Source organism: Hypanus sabinus, chromosome 12 (genome assembly GCF_030144855.1).
Source record: "Hypanus sabinus isolate sHypSab1 chromosome 12, sHypSab1.hap1, whole genome shotgun sequence".
Taxonomy (NCBI): Eukaryota; Metazoa; Chordata; class Chondrichthyes; order Myliobatiformes; family Dasyatidae; genus Hypanus; species Hypanus sabinus.
The window spans coordinates 93,843,666-93,870,477 of record NC_082717.1 but is presented as its reverse complement, the minus strand read 5'-3'; the positions used below and the strand labels follow the sequence as shown (position 1 = coordinate 93,870,477).

The following is a 26,812-nucleotide window of genomic DNA, read 5'->3' as shown; positions in this document are numbered from 1 at the left end:
ATGATGATACACTTGAACTTGAGACAAAAAATGAGGTTTGGAAATAACTATGGAAGCTCAGATGGACCAAGTTAAAAACTAATGATTGGTCTGGATTGGTGACAACAGATAAAATGATCCTGTTACAAGGAGAGAATAGGTTAAAAATATTGGCTTGTCTTCTTTGGAGGCATACAAAACTATCAGGGGATAGATGGGGTAAGCAGTAAGCAACTTTTCCCCATAGCAGAGGCATCTAAATCCAAGGCACAGGATTTAAGAGATAGGTTAGAGGTTTAGAGGGGGAAGAACCTGTGAAAGACATTTTTTTTCAAACCTAGAGGGTGGTAAAATTTGGTACACACTGCCTGAGTGGAGGCAGAGCATTGTGTTTACTCACTTGTTACTACTGATGAGATCTTGAGCCTGGAGGTACAAAGTCAGAACACAGAACAAACCTTTATTCAGCAACCACTCAGCCAAAATCAATAATGCAATCAGAGCTCAACTAAACAGTCACAAAGAACATTCAATACATTGTCAGGAACAACAAGCAATCACAGAAAGTCAGCCTAGCATTGGTCAAAAGCCAACCAATAGGCATTGGTTGCTTCCAGCTCGCTGTACCAGCTCCCTCTTGAAGACGATTACCTGTAAGTTTTGAGCAGAGGGTTGATTTGAATTCAAACAAACTCAATCACAACATTTTAAATGTGTCTAGAACTGACATTCACTTGAATTGAGAAGGCACAAACAGGTTACAGGCCAAGTCCAGGGGAACTTGGGAAACTGTCAATGTGGTATGACAGGTGAAAAGCAGTAAAACAAAATTAAGTCCTGAAAGAGCCTTATCAATATTCCACACTGAAGAAGCAGAGATTAGTGTCCAGTACTGGGCCTGGTATTCTCAGAAAAAAGTAAAGGCCTTAGAGTGGGTACAGAAGACAGATGCCAGAAATTTGAAATAAAAGCAGAAAGTACTCAGCATCATCCGAGGAAAGAGAAACATAACATCTCTGGTCACTGACCCTTCAACATAAGAAATTTACTAGAAGGATTGTGGGGACGAGGGGACCTTAGGAACAAATGCATCAGAGAAGATGGAGTTTTCTTCCGTTGAATTCAGAATCAAATAAAAAGGGTATTTAACATCATTGAGGATCTAGAATCAGGGAAAAATACATTTCCATTGGCAGCAGAGTACAGACCCGAAGGACAGAATCAAACTAACTGGCCAGAAGTGATTAAGGACAGAGCTTCGTAGGATCTGCAGTCATGAGTAGAAGTGCAGACAACATACTAGCTGCTATGGTACAGGTAACTAAAGAACATTACTCCTGTTACACAACTTAACTGCAGAACAGAATGGAATTGTTAAAAGCACTATGGTGCAGAAGCACATGAAAGGGCAAGTCAAAGAGCAACAGGAACTTATAATTAAAATGGTGAATACCATCCAATTCAACACTATACACAGGATTGTCAATAAGTTCAAAGGGTGACCATATTCCAAGGTTAAAACTGAGTCTTCATTTCAGTTTTCAAAAAATAAACAAAGCCATTGGTAAATTTATTAAAGGAAAGACTTGTACTTGATCAATAAGACAAATTTATTTTGGGTTCGGAGATGACCTAGTTGAAATCCACATCACTCTGAATAAACAACCCATCTCACTTTGTGGCCATAAATCTTGCAATGAGAGTTTTCTAAAAACAAAAGAGAGGCGGTCAATTAGACAAGTTCGAAGTCCTTCATGCAGCAAGCTGCCTTTGCAAAGCCCACTGCTTGTCCTTCCACAGAAACCACAATATACTGAGATAAATGAGAAAAAATTATCTCAACAGAAAAAAAGTTCCACTGAGCATTAGGAATTTAAAAAATAATTAGAAATAAAAACTATTTTCCTTTCTAGAACCATATGGTTTATGTAGGATTTAAAAGGAAAACATTGGTATTCAGAAACAATGAGCATATTTCAATAAAATTCCCCCAATTATAATTATATATTCCAATTTCAAGATGGGTTAAATCTTACATGGTGTGGACTGAAAGGCTAAAGGGAAGTCAACGGAAGCAAATACCTCTTCCATGTATGGACATATGTCTGATAAGCAAAGTCAAAAAGGTGCAAAAATGAACTGCTCTCCAGCTGGTTTTAGCAAATCATGAGAACAACAGATTCTGCAGATACTGGAAATCCGGAATAATATACACAAAATGATGAAAGAACTCAGAAAGTCAGGCAGCATCTATGTAATCAAATAAAGAGTCAATGTTTCGAATCTGATGAAGGATCTCGGCCCGACATGTTGACTGTTTATTCCTTTCCATAGCTGCTGCCTGACCTGCTGAGTTCCTCCAGCATTTTGTGTGTGCAGCTACTTTTAGCAGCCGTTTCAAGGCAGGGTTTTGCTGGCCAGACAGCAACAGAGCCAGATCGTGACCAGACCAGAACCCACAGTTTCTATTCTAGAGAACCTGCGCTCTAACCTTGAGGTGTTTGGCCTGATGTGGTGACCCATTCATTTGAACAGGGAGAACACAGGCAAGAATAATATTTTCAAACAAAAGTTTTTAATTACTTTTACCTTGTATTTTAAATATTTATTATAATTTATAAACTTCACAGTTAAGAATGCTGGGGATCACACACAAAATGCTGGAGGAACTCAGCAGGTCAGACAGCATTTTGGAGAGAAATAAACAGTCGATGTTTTGGAGCGAGATCTTTCATCGGGACTAGATTCCCAGCATCTGCAGAAACTGTTGTGTTTAAGAATACTGGGAACATATTTGTGCCAGAAGTCAAAGACTTTTAAAGATTTATGGCCAAGGCTTGTTCTGATCTATCTACGTCAATCCTTTACAGGCCATGCTACTGACTGGAGCTGCATCATTTAGCTACAGGATTTTGCAAAGGGCTTGCACTGTGGCCGGGGGCCTCGGAAAAATGGGGGAACAGGGGAATAGCCACTTCATCTGAGAGGGTTTTGGAATTGGGTGAGGTAAAAGAGCTGGTGTTGCATCTTCTGTGGCTACCCTGGTGATGTGGATTTTCAAAAGCTTTGTAACTTGTGCAGACGAAGTGAAATGTTAGTGGCAATGGAAGAGCAAGATGGCTAACAACCCCACAAGAGCACTGAAAAAGAGCAAAAACGGAAAATATATCTATTGCTTAACTTTTATTGGAAGAAATAGCAAATCTAAAGTGTGCCAAATGTGGAGGGGTATGCAGTAGAAGATGAGGATTTGGGGGCTCTATATTTGTGAGCAGTTTTAGCCCCTATACCTAAGAAAGGATATGCTGGGATTGGAAACGATCAAGAATGAAAGGGTTAACATATGAGGAGCTCTTGATGGATCTGGACTTGTACTTGCTGGAGCTTAGAGGAGTGGGGTGGGGAATTCACATTGAAACCTATTGAATACTGAATGGCCAGGATAGAATGGATGTGGAGAGGAGGTTTCCAATAGTGGGGGAAATCTAGGACTGGGGCACAACCTCAGAAAAGCAGGGCGTCACTTTAAGACAGAAATAAGGAGGAATTTTTTTAGCCAGAGGGTGGTGAATCTATGGAATTCCTTGCATGGAGGGCTGTAGAAGCCAAGTCATTGGGTACATTTAAAGCAGAGGTTTAAATAGGTTTTTGATTAGTCAGGGTGTCAAGGTTATGAGGGGAAGGCAGGAGAATGGGATTGAGAGGCATAATAAATCACCCATGGTGGATTTTTGGGGCAGACTCAATGGGCCAAATGGCCTAATTCTGCTCCTGTGTCTTATGGTTTTATCTGCAATATTAATTCATTTTATTCTCCCTCTACAAATACTGCCTAATCTAGGTTTCTGCTTCTGGTTTCAGGTTTCAGCATAGCTCCGACATGCCTGTCACACCATCTGCATGTCTTTCCACTCGCAAGATGCTGGAAGAATTCAGTTGGTCACACAGTATCAAAGGAGGGAAATCAATGTTTCAGTAACAAACAAGAAAAAGTCTGGAGATGTTGTAAACCCAAGCAACACACACAAAATGCTGGAGGAGCTCAGCAGGCCAGGCAGCACCTATGGAAAAGAATATAGTCAAAGTTTCGGGCCGAATCCAGTTGTGAAGAAACTCGCCAAACTGAAACGTTAGCTCCATTTCTCGCTTCATAGATTCTGCCTCATCTGTATGGTTCCAATTACGTGTTTTTCACCAGCCAGCTGCAGTGACTGGCTTTTTTAATAAACATTATTATGTCATTTACCTATTCACTTTTACCTTCCAGGAGCAGGAAATATGAAGGGCAAGAGGGAAATGTGAAAAGAAATCGGCTTTTTCTCAACACAGAACTTTATATTAGGAGTAAAGTATTGGACAGGCAATAGACAATTGGTTCCCTGGATTACTAAGCTAGAGACAAGTGTAAAGTTTATGAATAAATACTATAGATCCGGAATCAATAGCCAGCATCAGTTATGGCACCCATTGAATTATCAGCTGTTTTAAAAACCCACCTAGTTCACAAATGCCCTTCAGATGTGTGTCATTCTTATCTGGTCTTGGCTGTACAAATTCTGGTTCCAGACCTATGGTTGGCAATTAATCGCTCTCTGCAATGGTAGAAGTGTCTCGGCCCAAAACATCAACTGTTTCTTCATTTCCATGGATGCTGCCTGTCCTGCTGAGTTTCTCCAGCATTTTGTATGTGTTGTAATGGTAGAACAAGCCTCTCAGTTCAAGGGCACTTGAAATGGTAAATGATTATTTGTCTTGCCACCAATGCCAACGTTCTGTTAATCATTTAACACTACAGAATCAGGTTTATTATCACTGACATATGTGGTGAAATTGTGTACTTTACACCCCATTCTGCATAACTTGTTCAACTGGCATAGGAGGAACTCTTGATGGTGTAATAACCATCAAATAGTGATCGAAGTATTTCACTCTACATTATACATCACGTCAATAGAGTGAGCATAACATGAGCTCAGAATCCAGATATGCACATTCTTTCAGTTAAGTGCAAATATTTTGATAAAAATTGAAAAGAAGTACCACTAAGAGGTGCTCCTACGCAGAAGGAACGTCAAGTACTCATCTGCCAGAGACAACCCATGGCCCATTAAAATTTTAAACATTGAGGTTATTCAGTGCGCTATGTTGATCCATTTTCTTCTCCGTATCCGACTACAAACAGCAGCACAATACCCCTTCCGGAACTTTTAGAAATGTTCCTGAATATAAAAAGACCCATTTATCTCCTGCCCAATGAGCTACGAAGTTGGGATAGATGGGTGTGGGGGGGGGGGGGGTGGAGGTGAGAACCTTTAGCATAGCTGTGTGCTGTCGCTAAGCCCAGTCTGTCAGGTTCCTGCTTGTGGAGTATGATTTACGTACCCTACAAGTCAGCAGCTGGTTATGCATGTCAATTTGGTGCAAATCAATGGTCCAGTGCTACACCCACCAGTCATTCATACAGACACAGACAGTAAAAAGAACTCCACATTGAAGCTAAAAGGAACGTCTGCACAGGTTAACAGATTGTGCTTTTTAGCTTTGCAATCAGGGTGAAGGTGAAGTACTCACAGGGATCCTGAGGGGACCCTCAGAGGGTGGAGCGAGCATGAAACGAGATGCCCGTGGAAATGGTGGATGCGGGCTCGATTGCAACACCTAAGGGAAGTTTAGATAGGTGCATGGAGGGTTATGGAAGGCTACAGTCTAGGTAGGGGTCAATAGAAGTAGGCAGAATAACTGTCTGACATGGACTGGATGGGCCAGAGGGCCTGTTTCTGTGTTGTAGTGTTCTAAAAAGCAAGTATTTCATGCTCATTAATGTATTGAGGGTGTGCTTGTTTCTCGTGCATTGACAGACAGACATACATACTTTATTGATCCCGAGGGAAATTGGGTTTCATTACAGTCGCACCAACCAAGAATAGCGTAGAAGTATAGCAATATAAAACCATAAATAATTAAATAATAATAAGTAAATTATTCCAAGTGGAAATAAGTCCAGGACCAGCCTATTGGTTCAGGGTGTCTGACACTCCGAGGGAGGAGTTGTAAAGTTTGATGGCCACAGGTAGGAATGACTTCCTATGACGCTCAGTGGTGACCACGTGTGACAATGAGGGGTGACCTCATTGAAGCCTATCGAATGTTGAAAGCCCTCAATTGAGTGGAAGTGGAGAGGATGTTTCCTAAGGTGGGGGAGTCTCAGACCAGAGGTCACAGCCTCAGAATAGAGGGACATCCTTTCAGAAAGGAGGAGGAATTTCTTTAGCCAGAAAGTGGTGAATCTGTGGAATTTGTTGCCACAGACAGCTGTGAAGGCCAAATCTTTATGAATATTTAAGGTAGAGATTGATAGATTCTTGATTAGTCAGGGCATGAAGGGGTATGGGGAGAAGACAGGAGATTGGGGCTAAGAGAGAAAATGCATCAGTCATGATGAAATGGCAGAGCAGACTTGATGGGCCAAATAGCCTAATTCTGCTCCTATATTTTATGCTCTTATGGCAAGCTCAGACAAAGTAAGCTTATCAAAGTGAGGATAAACAGCAATGGCTGAGAGTTAGCAACCAAAAACTAGCTATTCATGCATCTCCTTCATGACAGCATACTAAATCTGTAAGAAAGTTGCAGGATTTACCCTGTAAAGTCTGGCAGAAACCTAGTTCTTGGGGAAAACTCAGATCTGTTCTGACAGTAGCACACAATTCACACACATGCTTTCAAAAGAGAGAGAAATGCAACATTGCAAACCAACCCAGGAGAGTATGCCTGCACATCAGGAGTTTAAAAAGTTCAGAAAAATATTCCATAACGGCTTACGAGATGCAATATTTTCCACTAATCACATACTCGCCTGCTTTTGTTATTTATTAATCATAAAATAATAATAAAGTGTAAAAGACACCAATCATGATTTTTTACCAATGTACACCTGCTATTATGATATTGAAGCTCTTATTATTCATGTTTAAGGGTGTGTAGTTATAGCTGCAGTCATTAAAATATGTTTGGTGTTTGCTTTTCTGATGGCTCTGATTTTATACAATGCCACAAGTCTCCAGGTTCAATCTCTGCTGTTAAGTGATACTGATTAGGAAAGAGGTAGGAACACCAATTACTTCCAACTGAATGGAGACATGACTGCATACTGCGTTCCCAGCCACCATTTTAAAGGAGTGCTGGTGGTGGTGGCTGTCCGTTGTGTCTGACGATGACAGGAGACCTGTGCGGGAGAGTTTTTAAAATTAAAAAGCCATTGCATTGGGGCAGTTCCACTCTCTCGACCTCAGAAGCCCGGGTCCAGTGGTACAAACGAGCGTCTTTCTTGGTTGCAATGGGTGACTGTGAACGGCATCTTCTGTGCCTTGTCATGCCTTTTGCATGTACCGCCCTCTGAACCGTTGGATCTCATGGTAGATGTTACCCGCACAGTCTGCTGGAGCAGACTTTGCATGCTGGGTCAGGCACATCCCTATCTCACAGGGTATGGGGAGTATGGGGTGTCCAGGGAGAGGTAGCACCTCTGGTGAAGAGGCTTGTCGTGTCAATGCTGGGGCAGCTCACTCACCTTTGGTCCTCACCGGACACGCGGCTTCAAATAGCTGTTTGCACGTGACAGCGACCATACCCCGGTACACCGCTTTGACGGGTGGGCTAAACCAGGTGAGGGTAGCCAGAGGCTTCATTCCCCCCAGTGAGACTGGGGCTTTGAAGGAGCAAACCTGCTTTAAATCTGCATGAGCGGAAGTGAAGGATTCATGGCTGGGTTCACTTATGATTTATTACCGGCTTTCTGCCAAAGCGTTCGCCAGCATCATAGTGAAAGCTCGAAGGACACTGCGCCTCTTGAACTATAAGGTTCCTAAATTTAAAACCTTCAAGAGACTTAGAGCCAGCATTAATAATGATGGGTGACTGTAACATCAGTATTGTAGAACAGCCCATAGACATGCACTCCTCGTCACTGATGGGATCAGACGTACGGTTAAAGGACCTCCTATTACAGCCTGCTAAGCGAATCACATACTACACCAATGCAAGCACCCTACGAGTGGCATTGCCTTCACTTTTCCACTTTCCTTGCAAGTCACAATCCAGGTAAAGCCACAATTTGCATTAACAGTGAGGGAGAGTCTGTGTGGAGAATCGATGTCGGTGTGAAGAGGTGTAGGATGCTCCAGTACCATAAGCACAAAGGGTAATGTGATGGAACAGTACACAGTGGGAAAGGATGAGGATTGATGTCAATGTACCCATCTTTCCTGCTGAGCTTAGGTCTTTAGAGTAGCTCCTGTATCAAATCTAGGAGCTTGGTGTAATGTTTCTTCGGGTAATTTCCTGATGTGCTTCTCATTCCTGCCGCATTTGTAGCGGCACGAGCAGCTTCCTTGTCCCATTGCTGGGAAAGTGCATCTCTTTCCAGCTTCACCCTGCTGTTAAAGGGTATATTAGAGGAGACATTAATGAAGCAGGGTACAATCTAAGTGTCCGGAATCCCTTCGCTTAGTTCCAACTCCCACCTCTGGATCCCATTTTAGGATCAGCTCCTTCAGTTAAGGCCACATCATGCTTGTTCTGCAACATGCCCACAGCCATGCAATCAAACCCAAACAGCTAAATCCATGACAATGGGTTGCTCTGTCAAAATGCTACTCATCAACATGACAAACAACATTCTGGATTCCCTTGTTTTACGGCAATTAGACTCCAAATGTTGCTCTGAGTATCTAATGGGGTCAATGTCTTCAAACTGTCATCAGATTTTTTTTCCTGCTGGCCAATGGAAAAACCTTTCATAAGAAGGAAACCGAAATCAGAGCACAAAAGCACTCAGCTGGCATCGTGCACATCCTTAGTCCAATTAACTTAAAATTCTAAATTAACATAAACCTTTACATTTAGTTATGCAACAGTAGAAACCATTCTTTTAGTTTACCACGTTTCTACAGAGTTTCATGTCATGCCAGAGACTTTGTAGACATTGCGCCCATTAGCTCTTTCTATGCTTTTTAAAAATTTCTTTACGTTAGCCCTCAAGCACTTCAGTTGAGAGTTAACTTTGCTAGCGGGCTAAACAATCAAAGAACCTTCTTTAATCTCAGGGACTAATGAGTCACAGTGGTGGCCAAAATACTTACAGTAGCTGTTTCTATTAAATCTGGAATTAAACAGTTTATTCAATGCCGACAACTGGAGGAATGCCCCAGCAATTTTTTTTCTTTTTAAGAAGGCATTTTGAACCACTTGCGAGCATTGAGCCAGATCGTGCTGACAGCTAGCTGGTGGTTTCAGTGCATGCCCTATGCATGTCAGCATAATCTGACTCTTGCAGATCAGCAGAATCCACTGAAGATCATATGGCAACGCATTTGGCTTCTCATACCTTCGGCACACTTGACATGAAATACATTGGTGGTTGCACTAAAGCAAGACTGAGTGGCTGGGTACATTTCTTGACTGCCTCTCAGGTTTCTCCCTTTTCAGTTAAATTCCAAAAAAAAGACTGAGGCAAATCACTTGTTTTGGTTTGAAAAACAAAAATAGCATTAATTGAAAAAATACTGCATTTACTTAAACTGGATGTGTGATCTCATTAAACCTATTGAATATTGAAAGACCTAGAGTGGACATGGAGCTAATGTAGTAGTAGTGGAGTCTATGACCAGAGGGTGCAGACTCAGAATAGAGGGACGTCCCTTTAGAAAGGAGGTGAAGAGGAATTTCTTTAGCCAGACAGTGGTGAATCTGTGGAATTCATTGACACGTTCGTCTGTGGTGGCCAAGTTATTTATCCATATTTAAAGTAGAGATTGATAGGTTCTTGATTTGTAAGGGAATCAAAGGTTACATGATGAAGCTAGGAGAATGGGGTTGAGAAGGATAATATATCAACCATGATGGAATGGCAGAACAGACTCGATGGGACGAATAGCCTAATTCTGGTCTTATGCCTTGTGTGAAAGATCCAGAACTGGCTTACCCACAGAAGGCAAAGAGTGGTTGTAGACAGGTCATATTCTGCATGGAGGTCAGTGACCAATGGTATGCCTCAGGGATCTGTTCTCGGATCCCTACTCTTGTGACTTTTATAAATGACGTGGATGAGGAAGTGGAGGGATGGGTTAGTAAATTTGCTGATGACATAAAGGTTGGGGGTGTTGTGGATATTGTGGAGGGCTGTCAGAAGTTACAGCGGGACATAGGTAGGATGTAACACTGGGCTGAGAAGTGGCAGATGGAGTTCAACCCAGATAAGAGTGAGGTGGTTGATTTTGGTAGGTCAAATATGATGGCAGAATAGTTTTAATAGTAAGACTCCTGGCAGTGTGGAGGATCAGAGGGATCTTAGGGTCTAAGTCCATAGGACACTTAAAGCTGCTATGCAGGTTGACTCTGTGGTTAAGAAGGCGTATGATGTATTGGCCTTCATCAATTGTGGGATTGAATTTAAGAGCCGAGAGGTAATGTTGCAGCAATATAAGACCCTGGTCAGACCCCATTTGGGAGTACTACGCTCATTTCTGGTCGCCTCACTACAGGAAGGGCGTGGAAACCATAGAAAGGGTGCAGAGGAGATTTACGAGGATGCTACCTGGATTGGGGAACATGCCTCATGAGAATAGGTTGAGTGAACTTAGCCTTTTCTCCTTGGAGCGACGGAGGATGAGAGGTGACCTGATAGAGGTGTACAAGATAATGAGAGGATTTGATCGTGTAGATAGTCAAAGGCTTCTCCTTATAGCTGAAATGGTTGCCACAAGAGGACACAGTTTTAAGGTGCTTGGAAGAAGGTACAGAGGAAATGTCAGGGGTAAGTTTTTTTTTGACACAGAGGGTGGTGAGTGCGTTGAATGGGCTGTCAGCGGCGGTGGTGGAGGTGGAAACGATAGGTCATATAAGATCAACATCAAACAAGCTGGACGAACTCAGCAGGTCGGGCAGCATCCGTTGAAAGGAGCAGTCAACGTTTTGGGCTGAGACCCTTAGTCAGGGCGGAGGGTCATGTAAGGGACTTCTGGATGGCTACATGGAGCTTAGTAAAATAGAGGGCTATGGATAAAGCCCAGGTAGTTCTAAGGTAGGGACATGTTCGGCACAGCTTTATGGGCCAAAGGGCCTGTATTGTGCTGTAGGTTTTCTACATTTCTATGTAAAAGTAATGTTTTATTATTTATTTTAAGCATTTTAAGTGTTTTCAAATATTCCTGAACATCTTAGAGTCAATTATAGTCAGTGTTATGGGCCTCCTAACAGCACAAGCTCTCAAAGTGCTATCAGGATGGTTCATGGATAGATTCTGCTGCACTTAAACTGACTTACAGCGTGATTTCTCTCACTGCAGTACCAGGGGGCACAGTGGGATCCTCAGCACCGTAAAAGGCAAGTGTGACCGTGAAGAACAAAAGGTAAAATACAATTCTGCTGATAATAATTACTTAACATCCAAAGCTTCCAGAGATTTTTAAAAAATCACTTTCAAATACATTAGAAACCAGTTGCAGCTCGCCCAGTGCAGCAAGGATGTCTCACGGACACGTCTCACATTCCTCTTGTATAAATCTAGACAGCAAGTGTCAGTGGGCTATTCAAGCCTGCAGAGTCAACCTGAACCCAAGTTCACTCAGTGCACATGAAAGAACAATCTTAAAACTATTTATCTCTATTCAACTGCTGTGCAATATAGAGTACACTGTGATCGGTAGTGCAGCTTATTTCCTTAAGCGTTTACACAAGAATTGAGCTGCAGTTTAGAATCCCAGATAGCATCTTTTGCAACTGTGTGTAGTTTTATGTTTTAAAAAGGTAGTGCTAAACAGTTTACACAGTCTTTTTATGATCTATCAATAAATCCTACTGTAGTTAAGCTTGCTACAGCGTTCAAACTCTGAATGATTTCACTGAACATTGTGACAAATAGACTTGAGGTAAAGGACAAAGTTAATTATTTTAAAATATTTTGCTTTAATTTAATGTTTAATGTTTAATTTAATGGGCTTCCAACTTAAGAACACAGTACAGGTCCTTCAGACCACAATGTTGTACTGACCCTCTGACCTACTCTAAGATCAATCTTATCCTTCAATCCTACATAGCCCTCCATTTGTCTATCATCCATGTGCCTTTTTTAAAGAGTTTCTTAAATGTCCCTGATATACCTGCCTCTACACCACCACTCTCTGTACATCTGACATCTGCAATTTGGTCAGTTTTCTTCTATTTAATTGTAATAGTTTTTAAACGTCCCTGAACACTAAAACCAGAAAGGGTGAGTGGGGATGGGGCAGTAATGACTGTGCGAAAGTCTGGGGAGCAGATTTTGTTGTATCACAAGAGCCCTGCTCTCACTCAAACTCTAACTTAGTCATGAATGCCTGGGGTCAGTAACTGCACCCATGTTATGCAGATTTGTCAAGTCCCTGGGTGGCAATTCTAGCTTTGTAAGTTCCAAGCCCTTTTGATTTCCTGGTTCACATAACTGAAGTTCTCATTTTATTCCTCAACTCCATAATCCCAGTGACCATTCAGTGACCATCTGTCGCTCCCAAAGCATCATCAAAAAGATAATTTGCATGTAATTGTAGAGGGCATTTAATGTAGGCAACTAACATATATTTACCCTCTGTACCTGTACCCTACCCAAAACTCAACTATCAAGCTCAACCTCCTCTTATTTGTTCACGTACATCCCATTTCTCACCCTCTCATCCTCTTAATTAGCCAACATATTGCTTTTTATTTATCCTCTGTAACTAGCAAATCTTATGCAGACCAATCTCTTTACAGTGCTTTTGGCAGAAATCACGCACCTCACTCGTGCACCTTTCCCTGGCTCAGGACCAATGCAAATTCTGTAGCCTCCTCAAACCTGGCCTGACTCCTTTACGCATCGAGTTCCAGCTGAAATTACTTATAAAGCATGGCAATATTTTTTCATTCTCACTCCTATCCTGTACAATACAGGGTTAATCTCGGGGTTCTGGAGACAGGCGGATCGAAGGTGGGTGTCCTGACAGACCAGTGTGTCATGAGAGCCGTAAGATCTTTGGCTGTGTACCCAGACCTGAAATCTTTGGGCACAGAGCTTGGAAAAAAACAACGCAACGGACTTTTAACATCGTAAACCAGCAAATTGTTTGTTATGTCTCCCCTCTCGCTGTGAAACGGAGACATCTCTTTCTCCCTAATTAGGGAGAGAACCTGCGGTATGTTAAATACCAGGTGATCGCACAGTCTTGCAAGTCTGTGTAATGCAGTAAAGTATTGCAAGTCTGTGTCTTTGCTGTTGGTTTTGCTCATGCTTGAGTGCTCGATGACGGGTGCTGATGCTTTTTTTTGCCAGTGGGGGAGGAGAGATTGTTGCTCGCTGCCGCTTACGCATGGGAAGGAGGGGACTTCGGGGTTTTAACATTTAACTGTCATTCATTCTTTGGGACACTCCTCTGTTTTCATGGATAGTTGCAAAGAAAAAGCATTTCAGAATGTATATTGTATACATTTCTCTGACATTAAATGTACCTTTGAAACCTTAATAACAGGATTCTTAGCAGAGTGGAGGAACAAGTGGATCTTAGGGTCCACGTCCATGGACTCCTCAAAGTTGCCACACTATTGATAGGGTGGTTAAGAACGCATGCGGTGTGTTGGCCTTCATTAATCAAGGGATTGAGTTCAAGAGCCATGAGGTAATGTCACAGCTCTATAAAACCCTGGTTATACCACACTGGTAGTACAGAGTTCAGTTTTGGTCGCCTCATCGTAGGAAGGATGTGGAAACTTTACAGAGGATGCAGAGAAAATTTTATTAATTTACTTATTTAGTGATCCAGTGTGGAATAGGCCCTTTGGCTCTTTAAGTCAAGCCAGCAACCACAACCAATCCGATTAGTCCTAGCCTAATCACGGAATAATTAACCTACCCTGTACGTCTATGGATTGTGGGAGGAAACCAGAGGACCCAGCGGAAACCCACACATCTCCACAGGGGGGATGTACAGAGACTCCTTACTGGGACCGATCTCCGAACTTTGGGAAACCCTGAGCTGTAATAGCATCACGCTAGCTGCCACAATAATGCCTAGATTAGAAAGCATCTCTAATGAGAATAGCTTGACTGAGCTTAGGTTTCTCTCTTTAGAGCAAAGGAGAACGAAAGGTGACTTGATAGAGGCGTACAAGGTGATAAGAGGCATAGATTGAGTGGATAACCAAATACTTTTTCCCCAGGGTAGGAATAGCTAATACAAGGTGTTGGGGGTAAGGTATGAGGGGATGTCAGAGAAAGAGAAGGTTCGGTGTGTGGAATCCCCTGACAGGGATGATTGTAGAGGCAGATACATTAGCGACATTTAAGAAACTTTTAGATAGACATATGCATTAAAGAAAAATTGAGGGCTATGCAGGAGGGAAGAGTTAGAGTGACCTTAAAGAGTAGCTTAAGAGGTTGGTACAACATCGCGGGCTGAAGGGCCTCAACTGTGCTGTACTGTTCTATGTTCAATGTACCCCACACACCAATGACACCAAGATCTTCCAGCTTTGGATTGGCTTCAATGCCTTTCTCTCTAGCCTTGAATCTTTTCTATACAAAGACTTTTGCATCCGGAACGCCCTTATCCCCATGTTATCTTGTACCAAGCCCCTTTCAAATATTATCCCCATCCATGCAGACTTGAAGCTTCCTGTTGCTCAAGATGGTTCATTTTCAAACAATCCCTGTAAATCACTATTGGTTTGCCCCATTACTACACTGTGTTCTAGAATCTACTCGAATCACCGGATCTAGAATCTGGAATCAGAAGGCCTCTTCAGACCTTTCAAGTGTTTCCATTATTAGATCCAGTTCAGGTGCAAGGGTTAAAAGGAGAAAACAGTGGAAGGGAGGAGAGAAAGAATGCAGATAAATCACACAATACCAGAAGTGAAAGCTTAATTGATCTGAATTTTGGGTTCAATGTGTTGCGCAAAGAGAGAAAAGGACACTCAGGCATAACAACCATAATCGGAAGAAAGTTAATGGGTTCAGGTTTTGAATGTACCATGGACATGTCCATTACAGCCCATCTAACCAAGAACAATGTAGTAAGCCTTGCTGCTGCCAAGCTGAAATCAGTTAACTCAAGCATTCTGTTAATCTAAAAAGATATCTCCTTACAAATATATATTTGCAAACAGCAAATACGGCAAATGGTAATGTACCATTTCAGATTAAATAGGATTCAACCATAAGTAGAGGAGTTAAAAATCGCAGTGGTAAATAAATCAAAAGGGTGTGGATTAAGGAAGACCTCCCTCTAACCGTGATGCCAGTGCATGCATAGGTTAGTCTTTGCATGCAAGAATTCTGTAAGTATTAAGACCCGCCCCCCAAGAATCCAAGCTCAGACTCTGAAATATAAATTGTTATCAGACAGAAAAATGAAACAGCTGTGCATTTGAAAAGATCCAAAATAATTTTTTTCATTTACATTGTGTACCCAGAATGCCCACAAGAATTAATGTGAATTTTTTTCACGTATATTTTTGGAAACAGCCTGTTCATTTTTGAAAACTCAAACCAGATTTGGAGCACATGCTTCACAATTCAGATGGGAACACGACAAACAGAAGAAACAACCATTCACGACTTACCCACAATGATGATAAGCAGAAATGCAATTAGAATCAGGGACGATCCGCTGATGATCATATTGGCAACTAGCTTAAACAAAGGAAAGAGCAGTAACCCAGACCAGAACAGCCAGTTTAAAAGGACCCACGGTCGTTTTGGTGGGACAATTGCTGTGCCAGGGTAAGTGCCATTTTTGTAGTATTCCTCTTGCAGAAGATCCTGAGAAGAAGCAAGGTGGTACACTTTAGTGAAGAATGAACTCCATGCAAAATTCCACACACTTCTGCACTGCGCCCAAGTTAGTTTCTGGTCATTTCTGTTACACAACGCAGAGTTAACATCTGCTGTGCTACAACTTGTCCACTATACAGGAACCTAGTTACAGGACAACTGAAGACATATTCACTATGTCTGCTTCAGTTCCAAGGTGTACAACATAATAATACTATTTCATTAGACCATAAGACGTAGCAGCAGAATTGGGCCATTCAGCCCATCGAGTCTGTTCCACCATTCCATCATGGCTGATTTATTATCCTCTCTCGACCCTATTCTCCTGCCTCCTCCCCTTAACCTCTGACACCCTTACCTATCAACCTCCACTTTAAATATACCCAGTGACTTGGCCTGCACAGCTATTTGTGGTGATAAATTTCACATATTCCCTACCCTCTGGCTAAAGAAATTCATCCTCATCTCTGTTATGAAGTGACATCCTTTTATTCTGAGGCATTGATAGAGTGGAAGTAGAGAGGACATTTCCTATAACGGGGTGAGTCAAGGACCAGAGGTCACAGCCTCAAATGGACATCCCCGTATTGAGTGTGCCCTGTGGTCCTAAACTTACCCACTATAGGAAATATCATCTCCACGTCCATTCTATCCAGGCCTCCCAATATTTGCTAGGTTTCAATGAGGTACCTTCCCACCCCCCAATCTTCTAAACTCCATCAAAAACAGGCCCAGGACCATCAGAAGCTCTCCATACATTAACCCTCTCAATCCCAGAATAGTTCTCCTGAACCTCTTCCGGATCCTCTACAATGCAGGCATATCTTTTCTTAGATGAGGGGCCCAAAACTGCACACAATGCTCCCAGTGCGGCCTGGCTAAAGCTTTATAAAGCCTCAGCATTACATTCTAGTCCTTTCAAAATCAATGCTAACATTCCTTTTGCCTTCCTTACCACATACTCAACCTGCAAGTTAATCTTCAGGGAATCATGCACAAGGACTTAGGAGTCCTTTTGCACCTCCAATTCTTGAATTATCCTCCCCTCCCCTATTTAGGAAATAGTCTACACTGTTATTCCTTCTACCAAAGTGCATGGCCGTACATTTCCCAACACTATATTCCACCTGTCAATTCTTAGCTACTCTCCCAATCTGTCCAAGTCCTTCTGCTGACTCTCTGCCTCCTCAATACTACCTGCCCCTTAGGGTTATGGGGAGAACTAAGGAAGGTAACAAATCAACCAAATTGGAATGGTGGAGCAGACTTGATGGGCCAAATGGCCTAATTCTGCTCCTATGTCTTATGGTCCTGTGGACATATTACATTATTCTCCAAACTCCTATACGCAGTGATTAGGAGCCATTAAATAGCTTTCACTAATTAAAGGAAGCTTCAATGCGACATCATGTGCATAGAGATTCAGAATAAACATTGAGACTTTAACCTTTAAAGGCCTGAATAGAGTCAGTGAACCAAAGATATATCATGAAAAGGAAGTACAATTGATTTGCCATATCAGAATCTGCTTTATTAACACTGACTTGTATGAGATTAAATTGGTTGTTTTCAGCTGCAGTACAGTGCAAAGACATTAACTATTCCCATAACTTACACAATAAGTGCAAAAAATGAAGTAGCATTCAGGAACTGTTCAGAAATCTGACAGTGGGGAAGCAGCAGCATTCTCATTACTCTGATCACTCCTATCGACTGCGACCAGAAAGAGTCACATTGAGTTTGCCACAAGCAGGGTTTACCTTCATCACTCAAGGCTCAGTGTTCCAAACCATCAAGATCAGGACACCAACCATTGCGTCAGAGAATTAGCATTACCCTGAAGCCAAATGCAATTCAGCACTACTTGTAGTTTCTTAAATTGTTCAAAAAAAAAGGAGTGCAAATGAATTTGTAATTATATCCTCAGTGGCCACTTTATTTGGTACACCTGCTCATTAATACAAATATCTAATCAGCCAATCATGTGGCAGCGATTCAATGCATAAAAACATGCAGACATAGTTGCTGCTGGAAAAAAAAAACATCAGAATGGGGAAGAAATGTGATCTCACTGACTTTGACCATGGCATGATTGTTGGTGCCAGATGAGGTGGTTTGAGTATCTCAGAAACTGCTGATCTTCTGGGAATTTTCACACACTAGAGTTTACACAGAATGGTGCAAAAAACAAAAAACATCCAGTGAGGTGCAGTTCTGTGGTGAAAACACCTTGTTAATGAGAGAGGACAGAGGACATTGGCCAGACTGGTTCAAGCTGACAGAAAGACGACAATAACTCAAATAACCATATGTTCCAACAGAGGTGTTGAACATACAACATGTTGAGCCTTGAAGTGGATGAGCTACAGTAGCAGTAGAGCCAGATGAAGCAAAAGGCTACTCTTGTGCCTAACAAAATGGCCACAGAGTGTATACGAGCATGAAATTGTTTCTGAGTTCTTTAGAACTGGTATGGACAAGCTAAACAAAATAAATTCATCGTCATTGAATATATCTTAGTCACCATGAAATAACCTTGCCTTTTCTTGATACAGTTTATGGAGCCAGTTGGCACATTCCTTTTCGTCTTCAGGAATCTCTTCTAATGGGATCCGTCTGCAAATCCAAATTAAATGTCAGAAATTTTAAAACATATTAAACTTGCTTTCTACATAAATCTAAAATACAATGCTGATAGAAAAGACTACTTTACAAATGCAAAAAGAAAACTAATACTGGGATCTTCAATGAAGTTAGAAAGAAAACCACTTAAGATTATCACTTCACGACTTCAGGGTGTCTCACAGTGATTTAAATACACAAGTACGTCTGAATCCATCATGATTTCAATATGGGAAATATTTGACAAAAACAAGAACCCACAAACCGTTCAATAATAATTAACAAATAATCTGTTCCATTAGTTAATTAAGGGATAAATACTGATTAGGACACTAGTAACAATTCTCCTGTGTTCTGTGCTCCTAAACATTCATCTGATTGTCACAAAACCTCTATTTAACATTTTTATCTAACAGACTGCTCACAACATTCTCAGTTCACATCTTCTCAAGCACTTGTGATCTCCATCCTATCACTCAGTCACTCAAGTGATCATAATGTGATAACAAGTCTTTAGCTTCTCCTGATCTCCTCTAAGCCACAGCCCACCCCACAACCTTCTCTGTACACTCCCTTCTCCCACCTTGTGATCTCACCTACTGATTCATAGTCAGTACAGATCAGCGATGGCATCTTCACCTTGCTCACAATCAACACGGGCACACCTCAGTGATGTGCCTTTAGCCCACCGCGCTCTCTACACTCATGGCAAAGCACAAACACCATCTATATAAATTTGCAGATGACACCAGTGCTGTTGGCGAAATCTTAGAAGGTAGCAAGGTGATGTCCAGGAATGAGATAGATCAAGCTGGTCAAGTGGTATTGCAACACCTTCACACGACCAAGATCAAGAAATTGATTGTGAAAGGGAAATTTGGGAGAACACGTGCCAGTCATCATTCAACGTCACAAGTATATTTATTATCAAAATATGTATGCAGTATACAACCCTGAAATTTGTCTTCCCCACAGACAGCCACGAAACAAAGAAAAACATCAACACCCCCACATGCAAAAACAAAACCGCACAAACAGCAACAAGAAAAACAAGCAAAAGACACAGACTGTAAAACACAAAAGAGTTCAGGCACATTCAGTTCAGAGTTCAGTGTTCATTAAAAGCAGGCCACCCTGATTCAAAATAACTGAAAACAGCAACAAAAATAGGAGTGACCAGAAACACATCATCACGCGAGTCTAATTCACAAACCCGCATCGATTAAACCTCTCAAAGCCTCACGGAACCCTCTCGGAGACAGCAAAGCAACAGATCACTCAATTAGCCCAGAAACACACTGCCAAAATATAGATCACAGGCACTGAACAGTAGGTCACAGGCTCCAATAGTAGCAGAACTTAGCGGAATAGGAGCATGCCTTATGAGAATAGGTTGAGTGAACTCGGCCTTTTCTCCTTGGAATGACGACTGATGAGAGGTGACTTGATAGAGGTGTACAAGATAATGAGAGGCATTGATCATGTGGCTTTTTCCCAGGGCTGAAATGGCTAACATGAAGAAGTGGAAAAAAAGTAGTTTCATGAACTGCCTGGAGGACGTTGCCCTTGGTTGCGTTGTTTGCTGGCGCCATCTTCTTCAGACGTTCAGAGGTAGGCAGTGGTAGAAAGAGTGAGCAGCTTCAAGTTCCAGGCTGTTAGCATATTGGAAGATGCATCCTCGGGGGAAAATGCATTAATACAATCATGAACAAGGCACACTAGTGGTTCTACTACATTAGAAGTTTGAGGAGGTTTGGTCTGCTGAAGACTCTTGCAAATTTATATAGATGCACGAAAGAGAGCATTCCGATTATTTGCACATCAACTCCAATGTACAAGATCACAAGATGCTGCAGAGGGTTGTAAACAGCCAGCAAAATCAGTCACAATCATCCCCACCACTGATAACTTCTTCAAGGGGCAGTGCATCAAGAAGGCGGCATCTATCACTAAAGACTCTCACCATCCCGAACATATCCTCTTCTCCTTACTACTATCAGGAAGAAGCTACAGGAGCCTTTCAGACTCACACTCAATGATTCAGAAACAGCTTCTTCCCCTTTGACATCAGATTTCTGAACTACCCAATCACAGAGGGTGGACCTTCGGATAATGGCGCCAAACAGCGACTCCTTTGCTTGCATCTTCAAAAACAGCTTGATCTCTATCCTTAATATCCCTTTTTCTCCTTTTCAGAGTGCTTTTGAAGACCCTGACCTGGAATTACATGCTGACTTCTGTCCTTTGCGGGAAAGGGACCCACTCTCAGGCCTCACGACCGGCCGCTTTTTGATATGCCAAGGACATGGCCTAGGAGACTAAGACGCCTTCAGGGTGCCAGATTTTTCTTGCTCTGGAGGCCAGAGGATTTGAGGTCAGTGTTGCCGCTTGATGTGTTGTGGGAGTACACGGAAGATCGAAAGCAGTGAGCTGGCTGCTGGCTGTGTGCCCAGAGACCTGAGTTCTTTGAGCACAGAGCTTGGAAAAAGCAACGCAAGACTTCTAACACCATAAATTGGCGAGTTGTTTGTTATGTCCCCCCCTCACTGTGAAACTGGGACACCTCTTCTTCCCTTATTAGCGTAAGAAAGCACCTATGGTATGTCGAATTACCTGTTAAATGATTAGTCTCCGGGGTACTGCAAGTCTGTGTCTTTATTAATGCTTTGCTGCAAACTTCAGCACTCAGTGGAGGGTGCCGATGCTATTTTTCTGGTGGGGGGGGGGTCGTCACTTTGCTACTACTTGTGTGTGGGAGGGGGGAACTGGGGGGGCTTTGGGGTTCAAACATTTAACTGTCTTTCATTCTTTGGGGCACACCTCTGTTTTAAAAAGAATTTCAGGATTTTTATTGTATACATTTCTCTGACATTAAATGTACCTATTGAACACTACCTACCACATTATTGCTTTTTCTTTGCACTGTTTATTTTGTAGTTTATAGTAATTTCATATCTTTGCAATGTCCTGCTGCCCCAAGGCAACAAATTTCATGACATACAAGATGCTGATTATACACCTATTTGTGATTTGACATACCAAGGACTCAACTCCTTCCCAGATCTCTTCAGGTAAAATTTGTTTTACTTCTCCAGTCATCCAAATTGCTCCTACTATGATCAATCTGTCTATCACTAAAACTCCCACCTTCCTCTACAGTCTTGTGCCACACAGCCACTTGACTGACAACCAATTAGTCTGAAGATGAATGGATGATATAGGGGAATTATCTTCAAAAATGCTGTTAAATTCTTTACTGTGACCCACACCTCTCTCCATCTTCTTCCCCCAAAACTCCTACTTTAAAATGGCTACGCATACTCACACACCGCTACCCACAAACTGGCATCTTACCGAACATAGAGATCCGCATGGTACTTTTTCCCATGTAAAGTTCCCAGTAAAGTTGGATTTTCACCATTTCTGAAATTGAGTGTAGCATCATACACAGCTGCAACTAGGAAAAACAACACCAGATGAAAATAGTTTACTTTAATTTTATAACCATGGAACAATTCAATCAATGTTAACCAAAAAAATCTTGGTAACAGGTTAAGTTCAAAATCTTATGCCTGAGGCATTTCACTTCAAGTTTATCATCGCGCTGAGACATACAAAGTTATAAATGCTGTTCCATTGTTTGTTGGGGGGGGGGGCTTTCATATTACATTGATTTGTTACAAATGTGATACTTAGGATATGACTTCAAAGTTTTCAGCAAGATAAACATGAAGGCGAAAACATTGTGAAATTAACTGCAGTCACGTAAGATTAACAAGAATTAGATCAATGATGGCAGAGGCATAGGAAACAGCTTGAATTTCATTTCTGCATGGACTACTTCACACTCCTAAGCAGAAAGTTTATTGTCAGTAATGGAAGAACTTGGATTTATTTAACATCTTTAATGTTCCTTTTAGAACATCCCAAAGTGCTTTACTATGAATGACAAAGCTTTATAATATCATGACTACAATGTAGGAAAAGCAAACATTTGACTAATATAACAAGCAGGTCATCTGTTTTAGTAATGTTGAGCAAGGCCGTGTAAAGGGCATGTTCTGGCCAGACACCAGGCTCCCTTAATATTTTCCAAAAGCAGCCCCCAGGGCACAGAGCATCAGTGTAGGGCAAAGACTGAACGATCACAAGGATCTGAGGTGGTCTGTCCCCATTTCTCAAGTTCTGTTGGGAAACAGGAATTGTTAGATATAAAAATTCGTGACAGGTCTGTTTTACCTTCTACCATCTTGGTAGCCGCATGATAAAACTATAAACAACATCCGCAAGTAAATTTAACCAAAACGACACATCTAAACAGAAAATAATGCCCCTTGCAAACTGGCAGGTATGTTAAGCACCTCAACCATTCTTATAAGAAAACCTGATACCTCACCTACACCCCTCAGACACTGAACAGTGAATGCAAAGCCTTTTGTTCGAGGGAGGAGATGGTGCTTCAGCTTGGGTAAACCTTTGGCTTCTGCCACCTGCATGCTAATCTGATGTTTTTTCTCTGTAAAGCGCGTTCCTTCGCAGTGAATCAGAAACTGCAAGTCAGAGAAGATAACAGAACTGGTAAGGGATAATAATAAATCTGTAAGAAACGAAAGTTAACAATAACCATAAACCCTTTCAATTCCATATGAGAGCAATTATCATTTTGCTGCCACAAGATATTGCATTCTTGTCTTGTTGAAAGTAAACACGTACTGGAGTTGCATGAAGTTGCATGAAGATCCAATAAACCCATTGCGCAAAACAGTTTGTTAAAATAGCTACTTCAAGGGCACATAATCATTGTCCCAAATTAACAATAAAGAATAAATACCAATCATTAATTGCTATGATTAAATTGTGATATTTAGAGAAAATGGTAGTGTGAATCACATGAGCTACAACTTCCACTATCCATAAGACCATAAGATAGGAGAGGAGAGCTCTTTCCACCCACTGAGAATGTGCCAGCATTCCCCCATGGTTTATTTATTATCCCTCGCAACCCCATTCTCCAGCCTTCACCCGTGATCTTTGACATCCTTACTAATCAAGAACCTATCAACCCCCACTTTAAATACACCCAATGATTAGGCCTTCACAACTATCTGTGACAATGAATTCCATAGATTCACCACCCTCTGGCTAAATCAGAAACCCATCCTCATCTTTGTTCTAAATGCCCTTTGGTCTTAGGCTCCCACATTATAGGAAACATCCTCACCACATTCACTCCATCTAGGCCAGGGGTCAGCAACCTTTACCACTGAAAGAGCCACTTGGACCCGTTTCCCACAGAAAAGAAAACACTGGGAGCCGCAAAACCCGTTTGACATTTAAAATGAAATAACACTGCATACAACGTTTTTTTTGCCTTTATGCTATGTATAAACAAACTATAATGTGTTGCATTTATGAAATTGATGAACTCCTGCAGAGAAAACGAAATTACATTTCTGCATGCAACAAAAACATTTTGAACTCCGAAAAAAAGACGTTGGGTTGAAAGTTACTTTTAAGTAAAATATTCAATGTCTATTTGAGTCCTTCTTGTATTTATGAAAAACGCCGAACTTAAATTTTCCGCCAGCAGCAAACCAAAAATAACGTCAGCCAGCTGTCATCCTGAAAAATGAAAGGACTATTTCACTGAACAATGAAAAAATATGAATATAAGTAAAATAATAGGCAATTAAAATATTTATCATACTTGGTTAATGGGATTTCTGCTCCTGGACCTCAGCGCACAGCGTCTGCACATCAGGGCTGTATGATGTCACCTTCATCTTTACACAGGATCGCAAGCTGTCATCTGTGAGGTTTTCAATATCACTCCATTTGTGTTTCTGAGCAAGAACGGCCTTCTGACGGGCAACATCTTCAAGGTTTGCTGTCAAGCGTCTAAACTTGGACACCCATATGTCTTTGTCGGCTATGTCGGCCAGTTCCATCTCAAGATCAGGTTGACTCACACCTGCCAATGCAGTCGTATTCAGTAGGGAAGGATCGATGCTTAAGGGAGTGACCGGGAAGGATAATGTGTTTTTTTCCTCTCTGAACTCACAGAAGCGTTTCCCAAACGATGTTTGCATTGCGATGATTGTAGAATGTAAATACTCCGAAATTATCATGTCGTGACCTTGTTTGAACTCTCTCAAATTGGGGAAGTGAGACAAAGTGCCTTTCTGTAAATCTCTGGCAAGCACTGTCAACTTGCGCTCGAATGCCAAAACATCCTCCAACATGTGCAGGGCTGTACGTCCTTTCCCCTGAAGAGCTGTGTTCAGCGTGTTCAGGTGCGCTGTCATGTCTACCATGAAGTGTAGCTTTTCCAGCCACTCTGGCTGTTCCAGCTCAGGAAAGGTGAGCCCTTTGCTGCCCAGGAAAGTTTTCACTTCTTCCAGACACGCGACAAAGCGTTTCAGCACCTTCCGTCTGGACAGCCAGCGATAAAAACACGTTGTAGCGGTGTCAGTAAACTGCAGTCAAAGATAGCTTTATTCGAACTAAACAGCCTTGCTTTTAAGCCTCCCTCAACCCAGCCCCCATGGACGCAGATGCTGCAAAAGACGCGTACTCACAAACCCCCGTAGGCTATCTCCCTTAGCCGGAATGCTGGCTAATTGTGAGCCGTTTCGGATGTGGCAGGAAATGTGTCGCTACACTTAGGTTGTACAAGATCACCATAATTACATTTCAAAAGCTAACAAACTAACATAAAATACATTTTAATTAAATACTGACCAATTATTTCCCAAAGCCACAGGGAGCCGCAGCACAGAGGTGAAAGAGCCACAAATGGCTCGGGAGCCGCAGGTTGCCGACCCCCGATCTAGGCCTTTCAATTCTCGAAAAGTTTAGCAGATTAACTCTGTTAATTGATGTCATGTTTCATTATACTTCAGATGGTAAGGGACCGTGTCTAGTGATGTTAACAGTTGTGAACTGTAACACAATACCCACCATAACTATAATTAAAGAGGTTATATTGTCTACATTCAAATGCAATTAGTCTCAGAATACTTTTTAATGACAGATTGTCTCAGGAGCCCAGTGTACCCAAACAATTAGAATTAAATGTGACAAGTTGATTGACAAGCTGTGGCATAACAGTTGACCTTCCCAGAGGCAGCAACCACAAGGACTACTCTGGTAAACACTAATCCAACCAAATAAGGAACAGGGGAATTAACAGCAATCAATGGTAAACTGAGGCTTTTGTGGCTGAACATTCTTACAAAGTCCTCCCCATTATGGTAGAAGAGTTTCCAATGATGTACAGTCCTTCCTATGTTTTAGCCTCCATCCCTTTTGGAAGAAGACAGCGAGGCTTTGAGAAGAAGTGCGGCGGCGGCCATTTTCAAATTGCTTCTCAGATCGGAGTTCTGAGAGGCGGGACTGTGCAGGCACGCGAAGGAGGCCTGGGAAGGAGGAAAGATATAAAAAGGAGAGAAAGAGTGAGGTAGTTCTCTTTTGGAAGAAGACAGCGAGGCTTTGAGAAGAAGTGCGGCGGCGGCCATTTTCAAATTGCTTCTCAGATCAGAGTTCTGAGAGGCGGGACTGCGCAGGCGCGTGAAGGAGGCCTGGAAAGGAGGGAAGATATAAAAAGAATGCAGCCTTAAGCAGCGGGCAGCTTCGTTTGCGGGCTGCAGAGTGTAGGGCTTGGGCTCAGAGGGCTTAGGCGGAAGAGGGCACAGTAGGCTTATCTTTTAGTTCTCCTTGTTATTTTCAGTTATTCAGGAAGTATGAGTGTGAGGGCAGCTTGTTGTTCTCGGTGTCGGATGTGGGAGATCCTGGAGTCTCCGAGCCTCCCGGACGTCCACATCTGCGCCAGGTGCGCCGAACTGCAGCTCCTGAGGGACCGAGTTAGGGAACTGGAGCTGCAGCTCGATGACCTTCGCCTGGTCAGGGAGAGTGAGGAGGTGATAGAGAGGAGTTACAGGCAGGTGGTCACTCCGGGGCCACAGGAGGCAGATAGGTGGGTCACGGTCAGGAAGCGGAAGAGGCAGGTACTAGAGAGTACCCCAGTGGCTGTACCCCTTGACAATAAGTACTCGTGTTTGAGTACTGTTGGGGGGACAGCCTACCTGGAGGAAGTGACAGTGGCTGGGCCTCCGGCACAGAGGACGGCCCTGTAGCTCAGAAGGGTAGGGATAGAAGAAAGAGGACCATAGTAATAGGGGATTCGATAGTCAGGGGTTCAGACAGGCGGTTCTGTGGAGGTGATTGGGAGTCCCGGATGGTAGTTTGCCTCCCTGGTGCCAGGGTTCGGGACATTTCTGATCACGTCCAAGATATCCTGAAGTGGGAGGGTGGGGACCCAGAGGTCATGGTACATGTAGGTACCAATGACATAGGTAGGAAAGGGGAAGA

General features: G+C 42.3%; 1 protein-coding gene across 5 annotated transcripts in view; it reads right to left on the bottom strand.

Annotated features, from left to right (window-relative positions):
* The window catches only part of agpat4 (1-acylglycerol-3-phosphate O-acyltransferase 4 (lysophosphatidic acid acyltransferase, delta)), a 127,489-nt gene that overhangs the window by 9,267 nt on the left and 91,410 nt on the right, over positions 1-26,812 (bottom strand). For 3 of the 5 annotated variants that reach the window (XM_059986485.1, XM_059986486.1, XM_059986487.1), the window contains exons 5-8: positions 22,839-22,992; positions 21,797-21,899; positions 18,361-18,436; positions 15,610-15,808 (exon numbers count right to left, since the gene is read on the bottom strand). In XM_059986485.1, the coding sequence (XP_059842468.1) occupies positions 15,610-15,808; positions 18,361-18,436; positions 21,797-21,899; positions 22,839-22,992 (532 nt within the window). Of the gene's footprint in view, positions 1-15,609; positions 15,809-18,344; positions 18,437-21,796; positions 21,900-22,838; positions 22,993-26,812 lie in introns of all 5 variants that reach the window. The other 2 variants (XR_009515191.1, XM_059986488.1) reach the window with 2 other exon arrangements.